General features: G+C 40.7%; 1 protein-coding gene across 2 annotated transcripts in view; it reads left to right on the top strand.

The window, feature by feature from the left end:
• The first annotated feature begins 25 nt into the window (after positions 1–25).
• The window catches only part of homer2.L (homer scaffold protein 2 L homeolog), an 87184-nt gene continuing 73888 nt past the window's right edge, over positions 26–13321 (top strand). Inside the window, exon 1 of one of the 2 annotated variants that reach the window (XM_018250733.2) lies at positions 26–648. In XM_018250733.2, the coding sequence (XP_018106222.1) occupies positions 560–648 (89 nt within the window). In that variant the 5' untranslated portion in view covers positions 26–559. 2 annotated transcript variants of the gene reach the window in all.

The raw sequence follows: 13321 nt of genomic DNA, 5'->3' as shown, positions 1-13321 counted from the left end.
AGTATAATTGCTAGGGATGTGGTGCAGACACTCAGTAGGAGCCATTTCTCTTCAGCCGAGCTGGGGGCAGTTGCCCAAAGATCCCGAGGGTCCCCAGGGAGTGGGGGACTTACACGCTGCTCCCTAATTAGCTGCACTTGTAGGAAAGAAGCCGGAGCTGCAGGCGTGGGCTGGCGGATCAGTCTGTCCCTCCTCTGTGTATGTGGGAGGCTGATGCTGCTGCTGCTGCTGGAAGCAGGTGGGATCCGTATCGCTGCAACTCCGGAGATCACTTCCCACACTCACATACATGCCAGGCAGATAAGGAGTTGGGGTGCGGGCAACCCCTAGATATACAGAGGTTAGGAGGATCGCGCTAACCCTGAGCCCGGCGTGTGTGTGTGAATGGGAGGGCACTGCTGAAGCCTGGGAGGTGCTGCTATGTGATAGTGTGAGCAGTGAAGCAGCGGGAGGAGATCGCTGGATACTGAAGCTCTCACGCCTACTGGAGCGCTTGTGTGCCGGCTGGAGCCTGCCCGGTGGGGATTTAAACAGCAGCTGATGAGCCAGAGAGCTCCGCATGCACGAGGTACTGAGCAGTCCCTTCAGGGGAGCAACCAGATCGCCCGCCTGTGTGGGAGAGGCTACTGCCGAGCCACCAAACATGGGGTAAGTCACACTGCACCTCTCCCCAGCAAAGCTCCCTCTTACACACTTCTACCTGTCTCTGACATCAGGCCCATCTGCCTCCTATTGATACAACTTTAGGGACACATCTACTGACACTCAGCTCTGCTCCCACACACACAGCTGAACAGGTAGGGCTATTACACTGCTGATGATAACAAATCCCATTTGTACAAATTTCTTTGTGGACCTTTACTTCCCCTTTAACAGTAGTTGGGGTAGACAAAAATAGCGGATTCCAATGAATATATATAATGGTGTAGAACTGTCCTATCGACTACAACTAATTGAACATGACCTACAAGGACTTGTCTTTTGAATCCCAAACAGCAGGGTCTAGTTGTTGCCTTTCACTTGGAATCCCTTCCAATATTGTCTGTGGCCCAGGGACTAGCAAAGCATTCTGGTACAATGAGCACCCACATGGAAAGGAGGGTTAATTTACCCTTGGATGTGGTTCATTCTTACCCTTTTATTAGTCCCGGATACATGGAACTGCCTGAAGCAAAAGTTTCCAGATGAATCTCGCATCTAATTAATACTGATCACCATAAACTGAAACATGCTGATCCCTGAGGATATAACTGACTCCCAGCCAGCCCAAACTGACCCCTGCATGTAGCTTTATTTCCCTAGTAGCCAGGGATCTGTTTCTGTACATCTAACAGTAACCCAGTTATGAGTCCAAAATGTGTATATTGGGAGAGTTTAGGGTGGGGTATATTTGTTCCAACTGGTAGAGTCTGGGGAGGAATTGCTGTGTAAGTATAGATGTGTTTCTCTATGATGTAATGAAGCCAGTACCCCAGGGGCTCTTGTTTGTAATATACTGCTGGTTGTTATATTTTCTGCACTCCAGCTCTCCTATTCCTATAGAACTCCATAATTAATCCCTTAGGTGTAAATCACTAAAAGTGCATTACCGATTACCCCTACCAGATTTGGATGAAGTTAGCATTCAGGTAACGCTTAGCCCCTTATGCTAGTCCACTGGGAACCCTAGGAAATACAATCCCAAATCAGCAGGAATGCACATGCAGAATATTAACAGAAGATGCTGACTAATAACCTTTTAAAGTGACACTGCCCTTGCCAGACAAGTTCTTTATGTATGAGAGTTTTGCAACATTCACAGATTATTTGCATGATATAAATTTATTAAAAAAAAATGATAGGACTGAAATATTTATAAATAAATAAACTATGATGTGTGACTCTGCTCTTGGAACAAAGTATCATTAAGTCAAATAGTCCATTTGAGAAAGTTATATGGTGGTCTCATCCCAGGGAACCCCCAGTCCAAGGGTTAACAATTGTTTGGGGAAAAAAGAAATAGGAAGAGACCCACTTCTAATAAAGCAGAAACCAAAATGTTTATAAAATTAAAATTTTTTATTAGGACATGCATTAGCCTGACGCGTTTCTTACCTGAATGGGCACGTACTCCTAGGCTCATTTTTTTAAATTTTATAAACATTTTGGCTACTGCTTTACTAGTAGTGGGTCTCTTCCTATTTAATACTTTTTACATTTCCTGAAATATTGTTGCTTTATAGATAAAAGTATGGGTCACATGGAAGTTCCTTTAATTGATGTATCATTTATTTCCTGTTCCTCGGAAGATGCTCCTGACCTCCCCTTGTACAGCTGCTTTAAAACTCAACGGCAAAGGATCATTGTAGGGAATCAAATGCCTTGGTATTGAGTGTGCCTGCTTGGTCTTTTTGTTAGATCAGGTTTGCTTTTGGTAAGAAATTGTAGCCACTTCCCTGTTTTCAAGGAAGCAAAGCTGGTTTTCCAGAGGTAATACTCATCAATTGTTACCGATCTCCCATTCCCTTGACCAGCGATTTGTACCCAGCAAGTTACAGCTTCTGTGTCATGGTATAACTGAATCAGTGCATCTACATGTAAAATGTGGTTAGAGGTAATTGTAATCACATCTGTGTTCCCAGAAAGTGAGTTTATATCTTTAAAATGTAACTCCAATTAGAAAGTAATCTCCTTTTACTAATCTGGTTTGCAAGTTACAGGAGAAGCAAAGGTTGAATCACTGGGGGGAAGTTGTTGCACTAATGCTGCACATGGAGATTTTGATGGCAAAATGCATGAGTAGGCATTTAAGTAACACATTTTGCTCCATGTGCCTGCACCTGCAAACATAGTAGTGAATCAGCTTGATGTAGTATTAGCCTTATGCACTCCCAGAGGGGTGCCAGACTAGAATCACTGGGGGGGGGGTGCCTAATACTTGGCACCCCCAAGTGAATAAACCTTTCCTTCTCCTTTAAGGTGTCTGTGTAAAGACATTGGCTACAGTCTATACAGTCCTTTCTTGGCAGCTTCCTGGCCTGTGTATATCTTCCCAGGAACTGATCTAGTATAAATCAGGTTTGGTGGGGGGTTTCACGTAAAGAAGAGTAAAAGTTGAAATCACTGTGGGTGTCAAATGTTAGCGCCCCCCCCCCCAGTAATCACCCTTGCTTAACTGATTCTGGCCCAGTGCTCCTGTTGTTAGCATAACTGCAACGGCCCCACTGAGCAATTTTCTTCTCTTCTAACTTCTCTGTGAAGTTGCACATGCAGAACATTAAGCAAAGCAATCGCCTTTTTTATTCTACTGCACATGTGCCAGTCAGGGGAATGAAGAATCTGAAAAAGACAATCACTGCATGGTGTTCATATAGAAATAGCCCAGGTTGTTGCAGTTTTCTTCTAACAGGAGCACCAACCTGGTTATCAGGTAAGCTACTATAACTACTATGGGTTATTGACATGGATAATGTAGCTCCATTGACAGGAACGGTGTAGGCCTAAAATTTGGCACCCCCTCCCCCAGTGATTTTAACTATCCTTGTCCTTTAACCTCTGTAATGAAGGGCTGCAGGTTACCCATTCCGAACCTACTCTTTACATATATTTGTGGCCAGGGTGTCATGAACATACATACTTTCACATTTACACAATGTTATCCGCAGGCGGAGGAAAGTGGTGCATCCCTGTCTGTTTGTGCAGTAACAGCACTAGATCTGCCTTTAACAGACACATGTGTTTTTACTCCAGACTGGATTTTAGGCCAAAAAAAGCTGTGGGCATTTTCTGGCCGAATCCAGCAAGAAGCAGATCAGCGTTATTCCACTGGCACAGAAAATGTTACGTGTGCCTTTAGCCTTGATGGTACACTGGCCTTTGCCTTAAGTATAAAAAGAACCAGCTCTGGCATGTGTAGTTTCAAGTGATTCTTGCAATACTGTATGCCATGGTGTGCCATCCCCCTTACACAGTCTATGGAGGCAGTTTATTTCTATTGTAGTTTATCCAGACAGTAGCTATAAGGATGGTCTACAAGGAAAAATCATTTTTCTTTCCATGGCAATGCATCCTCTGCCTAGTTGTAAGTTGAAAATCTTAAAAACTAATATAAAGAATTAAAACCCCTTTTACTGCAGCCTGCTTCTGTTATGGACCTGGTTAGTGGTGTTTAGCTACTTCCCTTGCCCCCTTCCCCAAATCCTATTCACTGATCAGATTATTGCACTCTGGTATGGTGGCCCTGGGGCACAAGAAGAATATGGCAGAGAATAAATACATATGATGATCCACAAAACCCTGACTTCATTTTCAGATTCAAGTCAGACTGAGCCATAGTATGATGGTACTTTTATCCCAGCTGTCAGCTGCTTTGTGCTTAGCTACATAAATCTCTTTGGAGACCCCTTTCTGGCATAATGGTGTAACCTTTGGCAGGAGACGAGGGGACACAGAAGTGACATTACTTTCATTCTATCTTTTTAGTTTAACTTCAGATTCTTTTGAGCCTCTCTGTGTTTGTATTCTGTGCCAAACGCGAACTTAGAAACATACACTTTCATCTCTTTTAATCTAGGAATGCCTGCCTTTAGCTTCACAGGCTTCTACTGTTCTGCAATTCTCCATTGTGATGTTTTACTTGTTCAGCGTGAAAATATGCATGTTTCCTCCCCCAGAGCTCTTCAATTATTAAAATATTAACAGTGCAATGATAATCAAAGCCAAAGTGTTTGTAACAGCAACATTTACGTTGCATTTATAAATTAGAGCTATGAGGTGCAGAAGCTGTAAGTTCTGCCAAGTCTGGGATCCAGAGAGCACTCCATGAGAGCAACGAGCTAGCTCTTTCACCTGAAAAAATAAAATAACTTTTTTCAGTTCCAGTGGCCCTTAAGATTTTTCTGTTATAGCCATCCTCCACCCAGTGCTGTGAAATTTCTTTTTGCAATGCGTATTTGTAATTAAAGAGCGCCAGCTAACCTATTGTATTGGAAATCTATTCTTTTCTTGTATAGCTCGTGGGTAAAAAAAATTTTCTTCCTTGTTTGTGGGATGAAAAGTCACGTGATTTTAAGGATTCGGTTCAGCCAGGTAAGTGGATTTGGCCGAATCCAAATCCTGCTGGAAAAGGCCGAATCCTTGCCAAATACCAAACTGGATTCAGTGCATCTTTACTCAAAAAAGGATGTACACTCTCAGAACTGCAACCGATAAGAAACAACCTCCATCGTACTACTTTCCCCACTGAACACCACCGTTAAATACTGCCTGATGGCAATCTGACCCCCCTCCACCACACACCAATTCACAGCCGGACTGGATATTTTCCTCGTTCCCTGGTGGGCCATTCTGACTCTGCACATACAAGCATACATGGAAACTGTATGGGATCAACTAATCCAAAGCTTTGCAATGTCCCACAAGCATCCCAAGACCCTTTTTTACACCAGATAGTTCATAGTATCACACAAACCTTTTAAGAGGCAGTATGAGTTCTATGAATAGAGCTTGTGATGGACATTCTTTTTACCTATTGGTTTTAATTTAAAAAAGTATATGGTATTTGTATAGTGGAGTATACTGCCCTTTATGTCTATGGCACACATGTAGCCTTTGACTTCCTTGTTGTAGAAACCACAGCCCTTCTCAGTCTTTTACCACTTCACACTGACAAGAAAGTTGGGGACTCCCTGCTTTCAGTAGATACAGTAGGTTATAGGCAGACACACCTCAAATGTGAATGCCTGTTGTAGGCAGAAATGTTACTGTTATTTTCAGTGGGAAATCAAAAATGGCACAGTTTCAACTCTCCTTGAGAGCGAAGTGGCAGCCAAAATGCCATTTGTGCTATGAGTTATATGCCTTTTGCAAGGCCATGCCCCTAGGCAAATGTCCTCCTACTATATAAACAGAGACTAAAGCTGGCCGTAGAAACGCAAATTTTATTATTTTACGACAAAAGAACGTTCATTTCAATGTAATGAGCTACCACTAACCATTCAGATTACATAAAGTAGTAAAAATAACAAGTCAGATGGTATTCTGGACATGAATTGACAGACCGCAATCATACCAAAGTTATGTCCGACAAATAGTAATGACACCCCGTTGATATTGTCAGATAGACAATACATTCAGAGATATTATCGTTATCAGAGAGAAGCTTTCTAACCTGCCAGATCAACTAAACAACTAATCATCATGGATGATTATTCTGACTCCCCACTTGGTCCAAAAATTGTACGAATCTTTCTTTCGTACAACAGGATCTTTACATCTATTGCCAACTTAAGGGCTAGACAGTGGTGACAGTGATCAGCAGTTATCTATGATTACTGGATAGGGATGTCGCGGACTGTTCGCCCGCGAACTAATTCGCGCGAACATCGACTATTCGCGTTCGGCGAATGTTCGCGAACGTCGCGCGACGTTCGCCAATTTGGGTTCGCCTTAGCTGGCGCTTATTTTTGCCCTCTCACCCCAGACCAGCAGATACATGGCAGCCAATCAGGAAGCTCTCCCTCCTGGACCACCCCCACACCCCCTGGACCACTCCCCTTCCATATATAAACTGAAGCCCTGCAGCGTTTTTTCATTCTGCCTGTGTGTGCTTGGAAGAGCTAGTGTAGGGAGAGAGCTGTTAGTGATTTGAGGGACAGTTGATAGTAACTTTGCTGGCTAGTAATCTACTTGATACTGCTCTGTATTGTAGGGACAGAACTCTGCAGGGATTTGAGGGACATTTTAGGTTAGGTAGCTTTGCTGGCTAGTAATCTACCTTCTACTGCAGTGCTCTGTATGTAGCTGCTGTGGGCAGCTGTCTGTCCTGCTGCTGATCTCTCATCTGCATCTGTTCTTCAAACAACTGCCACCTAGCTGTCTAAATATCAATAATAATACCGTCTCCAGAAACACCACCCGAGTGACGTTTTTCAAGCAGCAATAATATATTCCGTATCCAACGGCTGTAGTGTATACGTTGCCCTTGCAGGCATTATTTGCCCAGTCTTTAACCAAGTGCCACCTAGCTGTGTGAGCTTTTTCACATTCCGTGTCCAGAAACATCACCTGAGTGACGTAGTGTGATTTCTGCCCTTTACAGCACAAAACGCAGCGCTGTGTCAACAATGGATTTTTCAGATACATTTTTGCCCTTGATCCCCCTCTGGCATGCCACTGTCCAGGTCGTTGCACCCTTTAAACAACTTTAAAATCATTTTTCTGGCCAGAAATGTCTTTTCTAGCTTTTAAAATTCGCCTTCCCATTGAAGTCTATGGGGTTCGCGACGTTCGCGAACTATTCGCATGTTTTGTCGCAAGTTCGCGAATATGTTCGCGAACATTTTTTCCGCCGTTCGCTACATCCCTATAATACTGGACTACAATTAACAATGGTCTCTTTGTGCCCTATGGGTTACTGCAAAGGGGTTTAAGTTTGCACTCAAGTTTAGAAATAAAAATGTCAGGATTTTACAAGTATTTTAATGGTACTGCATTAGCATGCATACTAGTTTTTGTTTTTGAGCCTTTAAATCAAACAACCTGTTCTGCCAGGACATCGGTGGTTCTTCTATATGCAAACTGCTGTATCCTGTAGCTAGCCAGACAACTGACTACTGAAAATGTAAACTGAAAATGTTTCGAATTCCCCGTTATTGTTGACTTTTACATTCCTCTGAGGCGTCATAGTCTGTGCTATTCTTTTCTGTCCTCCAAAAGCACGTTGCTTTCAACTGGCAATTTAAAATGATTGTTTTATATTTTTTATTTAAAAAAACCCAACGGATATTTGATCAAACAATTTAGCAATTAAGGCTATATGTTTTACTTTGGCTATGTTAAATAAACATTCTGTAGGACCAGAACCTATATGAAAGTATATATTGGTAATTAGAATTATCCTTTTGTTAAGGAACCCTTATCACTGTATATGTATATATATATATATATATATATATATATATATATATATATATATATATATATAACCTGAAAAGAACCACACTTACAGGACTTGTAAAGGTTGCCATTTTTCATTAAATATTTATTTATATATATATATATATATATATATATATATATATATATATATATATATATATATATATATATACGCAGTGGCATAACTAGGGGACCACAGACCCAGTTTTGCATGCGTACACTCTGACCTTATTATCCTTGTGTCTCTGGTGGGTGCTTCTAAGGCAGAGGGGCAAATGCAAACACACCCGCTGCTCCCCTGGTAGTTAAACCACTGTATATTATGGACTCTTTAGGTGCCAGGGACCAAAGTTTACGAATAATTCCCAACTGTCCTGTACAGTCCAGATTTTGACAGCTCACTTCCCGGGTTTCTCTTTGATCTCCTGCACTGAACAGCCTGAAAAAGATACAATGTTTCTGAAATGTAATTAAATAAGAAGCTTTTGACAGCCTGCTACTCAGCAGCTGCGCTTAGATACATTTGAAACAATTTAACATAAGCAAAGATACAATTGTAACTATTTAAAATAAGCAAGTCTCTTGGGGAAACTGTGACTTGAAGCTTAGGGCAATGTACCTTCATTAGCAAAACTGTAATAACACATACAACTTGATCCTAAAACCCCCAGAAATGTGTTCAAACTTTCCAAAACCTGCCAAATGGATGTGGTATTTAGGGGTGTAGCTATAAATGGGCATGGTAAAAATTTAGATCTTTCTGTTTTGCAAATGTTGGGAGGTATGGTTTAACTCACAATGTATTTTTCTCTGAGCTTTGCCAGCCATGTGCCCCTGTTTATGTTATGTATCACATGCTATGTACAATACTGCAGAAAGTGAAACTTAATTTAAAACTTAACTTGCATTGCTTGCATTATAATTTATGGCAGCAGGGTATATTAATGTCAATTTGCACTTTTTGTACAGATGCAAAACAAAATGTGTATTATAGATATGGTATCCCATATCAAGAATTCTTATCTCCCAAGAATTGCCAAGCTGATGGATTGTTCTGTAACTCGTGTTCTAAGGAAATCAGAAGTGATTTTTCATTTTAGAGTAGGAGTCCTTGATAGTTAACTGTGGCTGTTGTGGTCATCCTTTTGATCAGATCATTTTTCTATGTATGCAAATAGTAGTTCTGACTTTTTTTTATTCATTTAGGAAATGCAGATTTGGACAGGGCTTTAAAGCCATGTAAATAACAAATACAGTATATGGTCACAAGTATCCAGACATTCCTTCTCTTCAAACTGTCAACACAGGGGTGGTGTAAAGGTTGCTGCAAATGTGTTTATGGAGTGATGAATTGCACTTCACTGTCTGCCAGACAGTTAGTGTTGCCAGGAGAATGATACCTGTCTTCGTGGGTATTGCCAGCAGTTACGTGTTTGTGGAGGAGAAATTGTTAAAGCATTTTTGACCAAAGCTGTGCTTCCTACATTGTGGCAGGAGTTTGGTGAAGGCCTTTTCAAATTTCACTGTGATAATTTAGCCATGCACAAAGCAAAGTCCACAGAAAATGTGTTGCTTACACATTCCTGACCTCAACCCAACTGAGCACCTGTGGGATAAATTGGAATACTGACTAGAAGCCAGTGTCCAACCTTCCTAATGCTCTTGTCCTGAATGAAAGCAAATATCACCAACAGTTTGTAAAAATCTAATGTAGAGGCTGTTATAACAGCTAAGGGAAGGCCAACTTTAATACCCTTGGTTTTGGGATGAGGTAATGGACATGCAGGTGCCCAGATATTTTTGTTACTGTAGTGTATTTATAAACATGGAATGGTGCCAAAAAAAAGTTTTGGGATCCTTATAGAATATATTTTCCCTACAAGTAGTAAAAAAACAAATTTCAGTTTTGCCTCTGAAAAAAATATTTATGGTAGTATTTTGCATATTAAGATAACAAATTCCTGTTCACATCCACTTTCATTCTGGTTTTCTCCTCTGTGGTCCAGTGAAGTGCCCCACTCTAGAGTACAGGGTACCTGTTGCACCTTGGAGCAGAGTATGTTTGCCTCAGGTTGACGGTAAGACACAAAGTCTGCTAGAGCAGATCTACGGAGTTAGAAGAAATCAATCAGGGGACTGAAACATGAGCGGTGAATGGGAAGGGACACAGATGCCCTATGTCAAATTAATAATTAAGTCCACATTTAGTATTAATAATTTAAGCCCTTCTATAGCTATATGTCTCGTTGAAGGTGTAGGTCTTGCTTCTGTGAGCCAGTGTCAGTAACAAGTGTGCATGCATGTCTATCCTAGTTCTGTGTGGAAGCACAGGCACAAAAGTCTGGCTGGGGGAATAGGGAGAATAACTTTGGTACCTAAGAGCTGCTGTATATTGGGTGTGCAATGCATGTTAATGGCAAAGGTTAAACAGACCGTCGTGTTTCTGTCTTGTTTTCAGGCTCCATGTGCTCTGAACTTGCTTATCCTCTTTGGTATTTATGTTTACAGTGTCTCTCTTCTTTGGTCTGACAGTTCTGAATGAGAACTGTAAATGTGCCATATTAATGTCTATCAAGCAGCACAAGCCCTTAAATTCCAGGATACAATTTATGATAAGCTTAGGTGACAAAGCAGAATAATGTACATGATTTGCTTATATAAACATTTTTATTGTACCGTTTAAAGAGATGTCTGTGTGGAAGATGTATACAATGGTACATAAAAAGACTATTATCTCTTTGTTATTTATTGTTGTATAACTTGTTATAAATAAATGATGACAATGATTAGCTGAGGGTGAGAGTGTTGTAAAACGTTTGATAAGTATTTTCCTGTTGTTTAATGAAAACTACTAAAAGTGCAGCGAAAAATGATTTTCATCTTGTAGGGCTTACCATGATTCTCTAAAGAGGATTGCCTGTCGTATAACTCTCCCTCCCACTGTCCTTATATCTGTCAGTGTCCTGTTATAACCCACGGAGCTTGGGGCTTGGCAGGGACTGATGGAATCTGCAATGGCAGAGAGCATGCAATGGAAAATCTGACAAATCCACCTGCATTAGTACATAGGCTGTACAGAGAGATTACAGGGCTCAGCAGGGCATTAGGTATAGAACACTTTTACTGTTGCTTTAAAGTCATTTATGGACGCTCATAGCTGGTTCACATTTGCTGCCTTATAACCTCTAAAAGAGCCAGACATGGGCACAGGTTTCGTAAGCAGACTGCTACCACTGTGTAATTGTAAACTATTCACAATCCAAGCGATACCAGTGAGCTGCCCTGAATGCAATAAATTAGCAGTGTTACATGTTACATTTAGTACTTACCTGCAACTCCTGTCTGGCTAAACCCAAATATGTAAACTGGCCAGAATACTGACATAAAGGGGCAGGACTAACTGCACTTTGCTGACAGACTGGCACAAGTAATTTAACTGTCTACTTGTTGGTGCTGCATTTTTTCTGCCTGTAATTTTGGTAATGCCAATGCACTGAATTGATACGTTTTTCGTTTTTAATTCATTTGAATACCCTAATTTTCATTTACTGATTTCATTTGTAGAAAAGAATTGCAGCTTCAAAAGTTTACATTTGGATTGGTCAATTCTTGCAGAAAAATCTGAAATTTGTGAGAATCTCTACTGTGGTGCATACACTATTAGAAAAAAGCACTAATGTAACATCCATATTGGGTTTAGACATCCTGAGGGAAAATGTTAGGTTTCCATGGATAGAGAGACTGGGCCCCAGGCAATGTGCTAAGGATGGGGCCTGCATCTGGGTAGGGAAACATTGTCATGGATATCCAATCTGTATTTCTCCAGCTTGCAGATCCATTGCAGTCATACTTTGTGCAAACATAACTCTTTTAGTTTCTTTATCATTTGAAAGATGGTGGTAGAAGATGGAGATATATATATATATATATATATATATATATATATATATATATATATATATATATATATATATATATATATATATATATATATATATATATATATATATATATATATATATATATATATATACAAGTCTCATGGGTGTCCGCACTCTTTCCTCTTGGTTTGCTGAGGTGCACGTTCAAATATTGTATTATATATATGATAAAGGATCAGCACACTCATTTGTAGATCAATCAAATGTGTTTTTATTCAACACAGCATTGTGTCCAACGTTTCGGTCCCACTTGGGGATCCAAAATTTTTTCAGGGGGTTATATATTGAGAATGCTGGGGCTACCTTGTTTAGTTTTGTTTTTATTTATTTATATATATATATATATATATATATATATATATGGGTTTCTATATCTAGTGTATCCAAATCCCTTGCCATTTTTTGATCTAGTCTGCAGTCCTACCGACAGAGAAGCAGAAAATGCACAGTTATGATGCAAATCCTAGTAAATTTCGACAGATCTAGGTAAAGATAGTAACTCCATCCTTAGAGACATCCTTGGCCTACTTGCTATACATATATGTGACTCCAATGCTATAGCACTACAAGTCCATGGTATAGCTTACAAGTCTGACATGTTGATTTTGGGATAAAGGGTTAACAACAGTTCTGTAACTCGGAGCAGTTATTTTTTGTGTAAAATTTTTTCAGTGAAGAATTTCAGTCAAATGTTTATGTGCAAATCTAAAAAGTGGAAGGTTTGGGGGCCGCTGGTGCTTGGAGATGTAACTAAACAGTTTGAGGATCACAGATTGGATTTCTCTGATTCAGGATATCCTAAATTTGCGCTGTGTTATTTGTGTAGCGCTATAGTAAATTGTCTGCGTTGTACACCACTATTGAGCTCCACTCCCAATAAATGTGCTCCGGATGAGACCTGTAATCTTAGGAAGTGAGCCCTCGCAACGGTGTGGAGGCAGGGTGTAGTGCAACTGTAACTTGATTCAGGGTATAATAATTGGGCGCCAGTGGTTCTTATAACTTAAACACAAACTTATTTATTGAACATACACAATCCTCAGTGGAGTATACAATAGAGCATGACAGGATTTGACATCACATCGAATAGGCAATACTCACAGCACCATTTGGTCAGTATTAGTCCCCACAGGCAAGAGGACGTGCTCAGCAGCAATAAAGGTACACCCAGCTTTCAGCCTTTTCCCTAAGTCGAACCTGAGGGGAATCTATCTACCCTGTTCCTACACACATCGTCCCTACTTCTGGGCTATTAGTACCCGGGATCTTAATCCCTCTGACTCTCCTCGTCGGAGCCTTGAGCTGCTCAGCTAAATAATCTGTCTATCTGTCACTCCTAGAGTGACCTATAATGGTGAGTAGCCTATTCTTACTAGACCTGACCTGTCTAGGTTCCACAGTGCTCTACCTGCCTGCTCAGGTCAGAGCCCGCACAAAAATGGACACTGAGAGCATGGCTTCAG

Source organism: Xenopus laevis, chromosome 3L (genome assembly GCF_017654675.1).
Source record: "Xenopus laevis strain J_2021 chromosome 3L, Xenopus_laevis_v10.1, whole genome shotgun sequence".
Taxonomy (NCBI): Eukaryota; Metazoa; Chordata; class Amphibia; order Anura; family Pipidae; genus Xenopus; species Xenopus laevis.
This window is presented reverse-complemented; position numbering and strand designations above follow the sequence as displayed.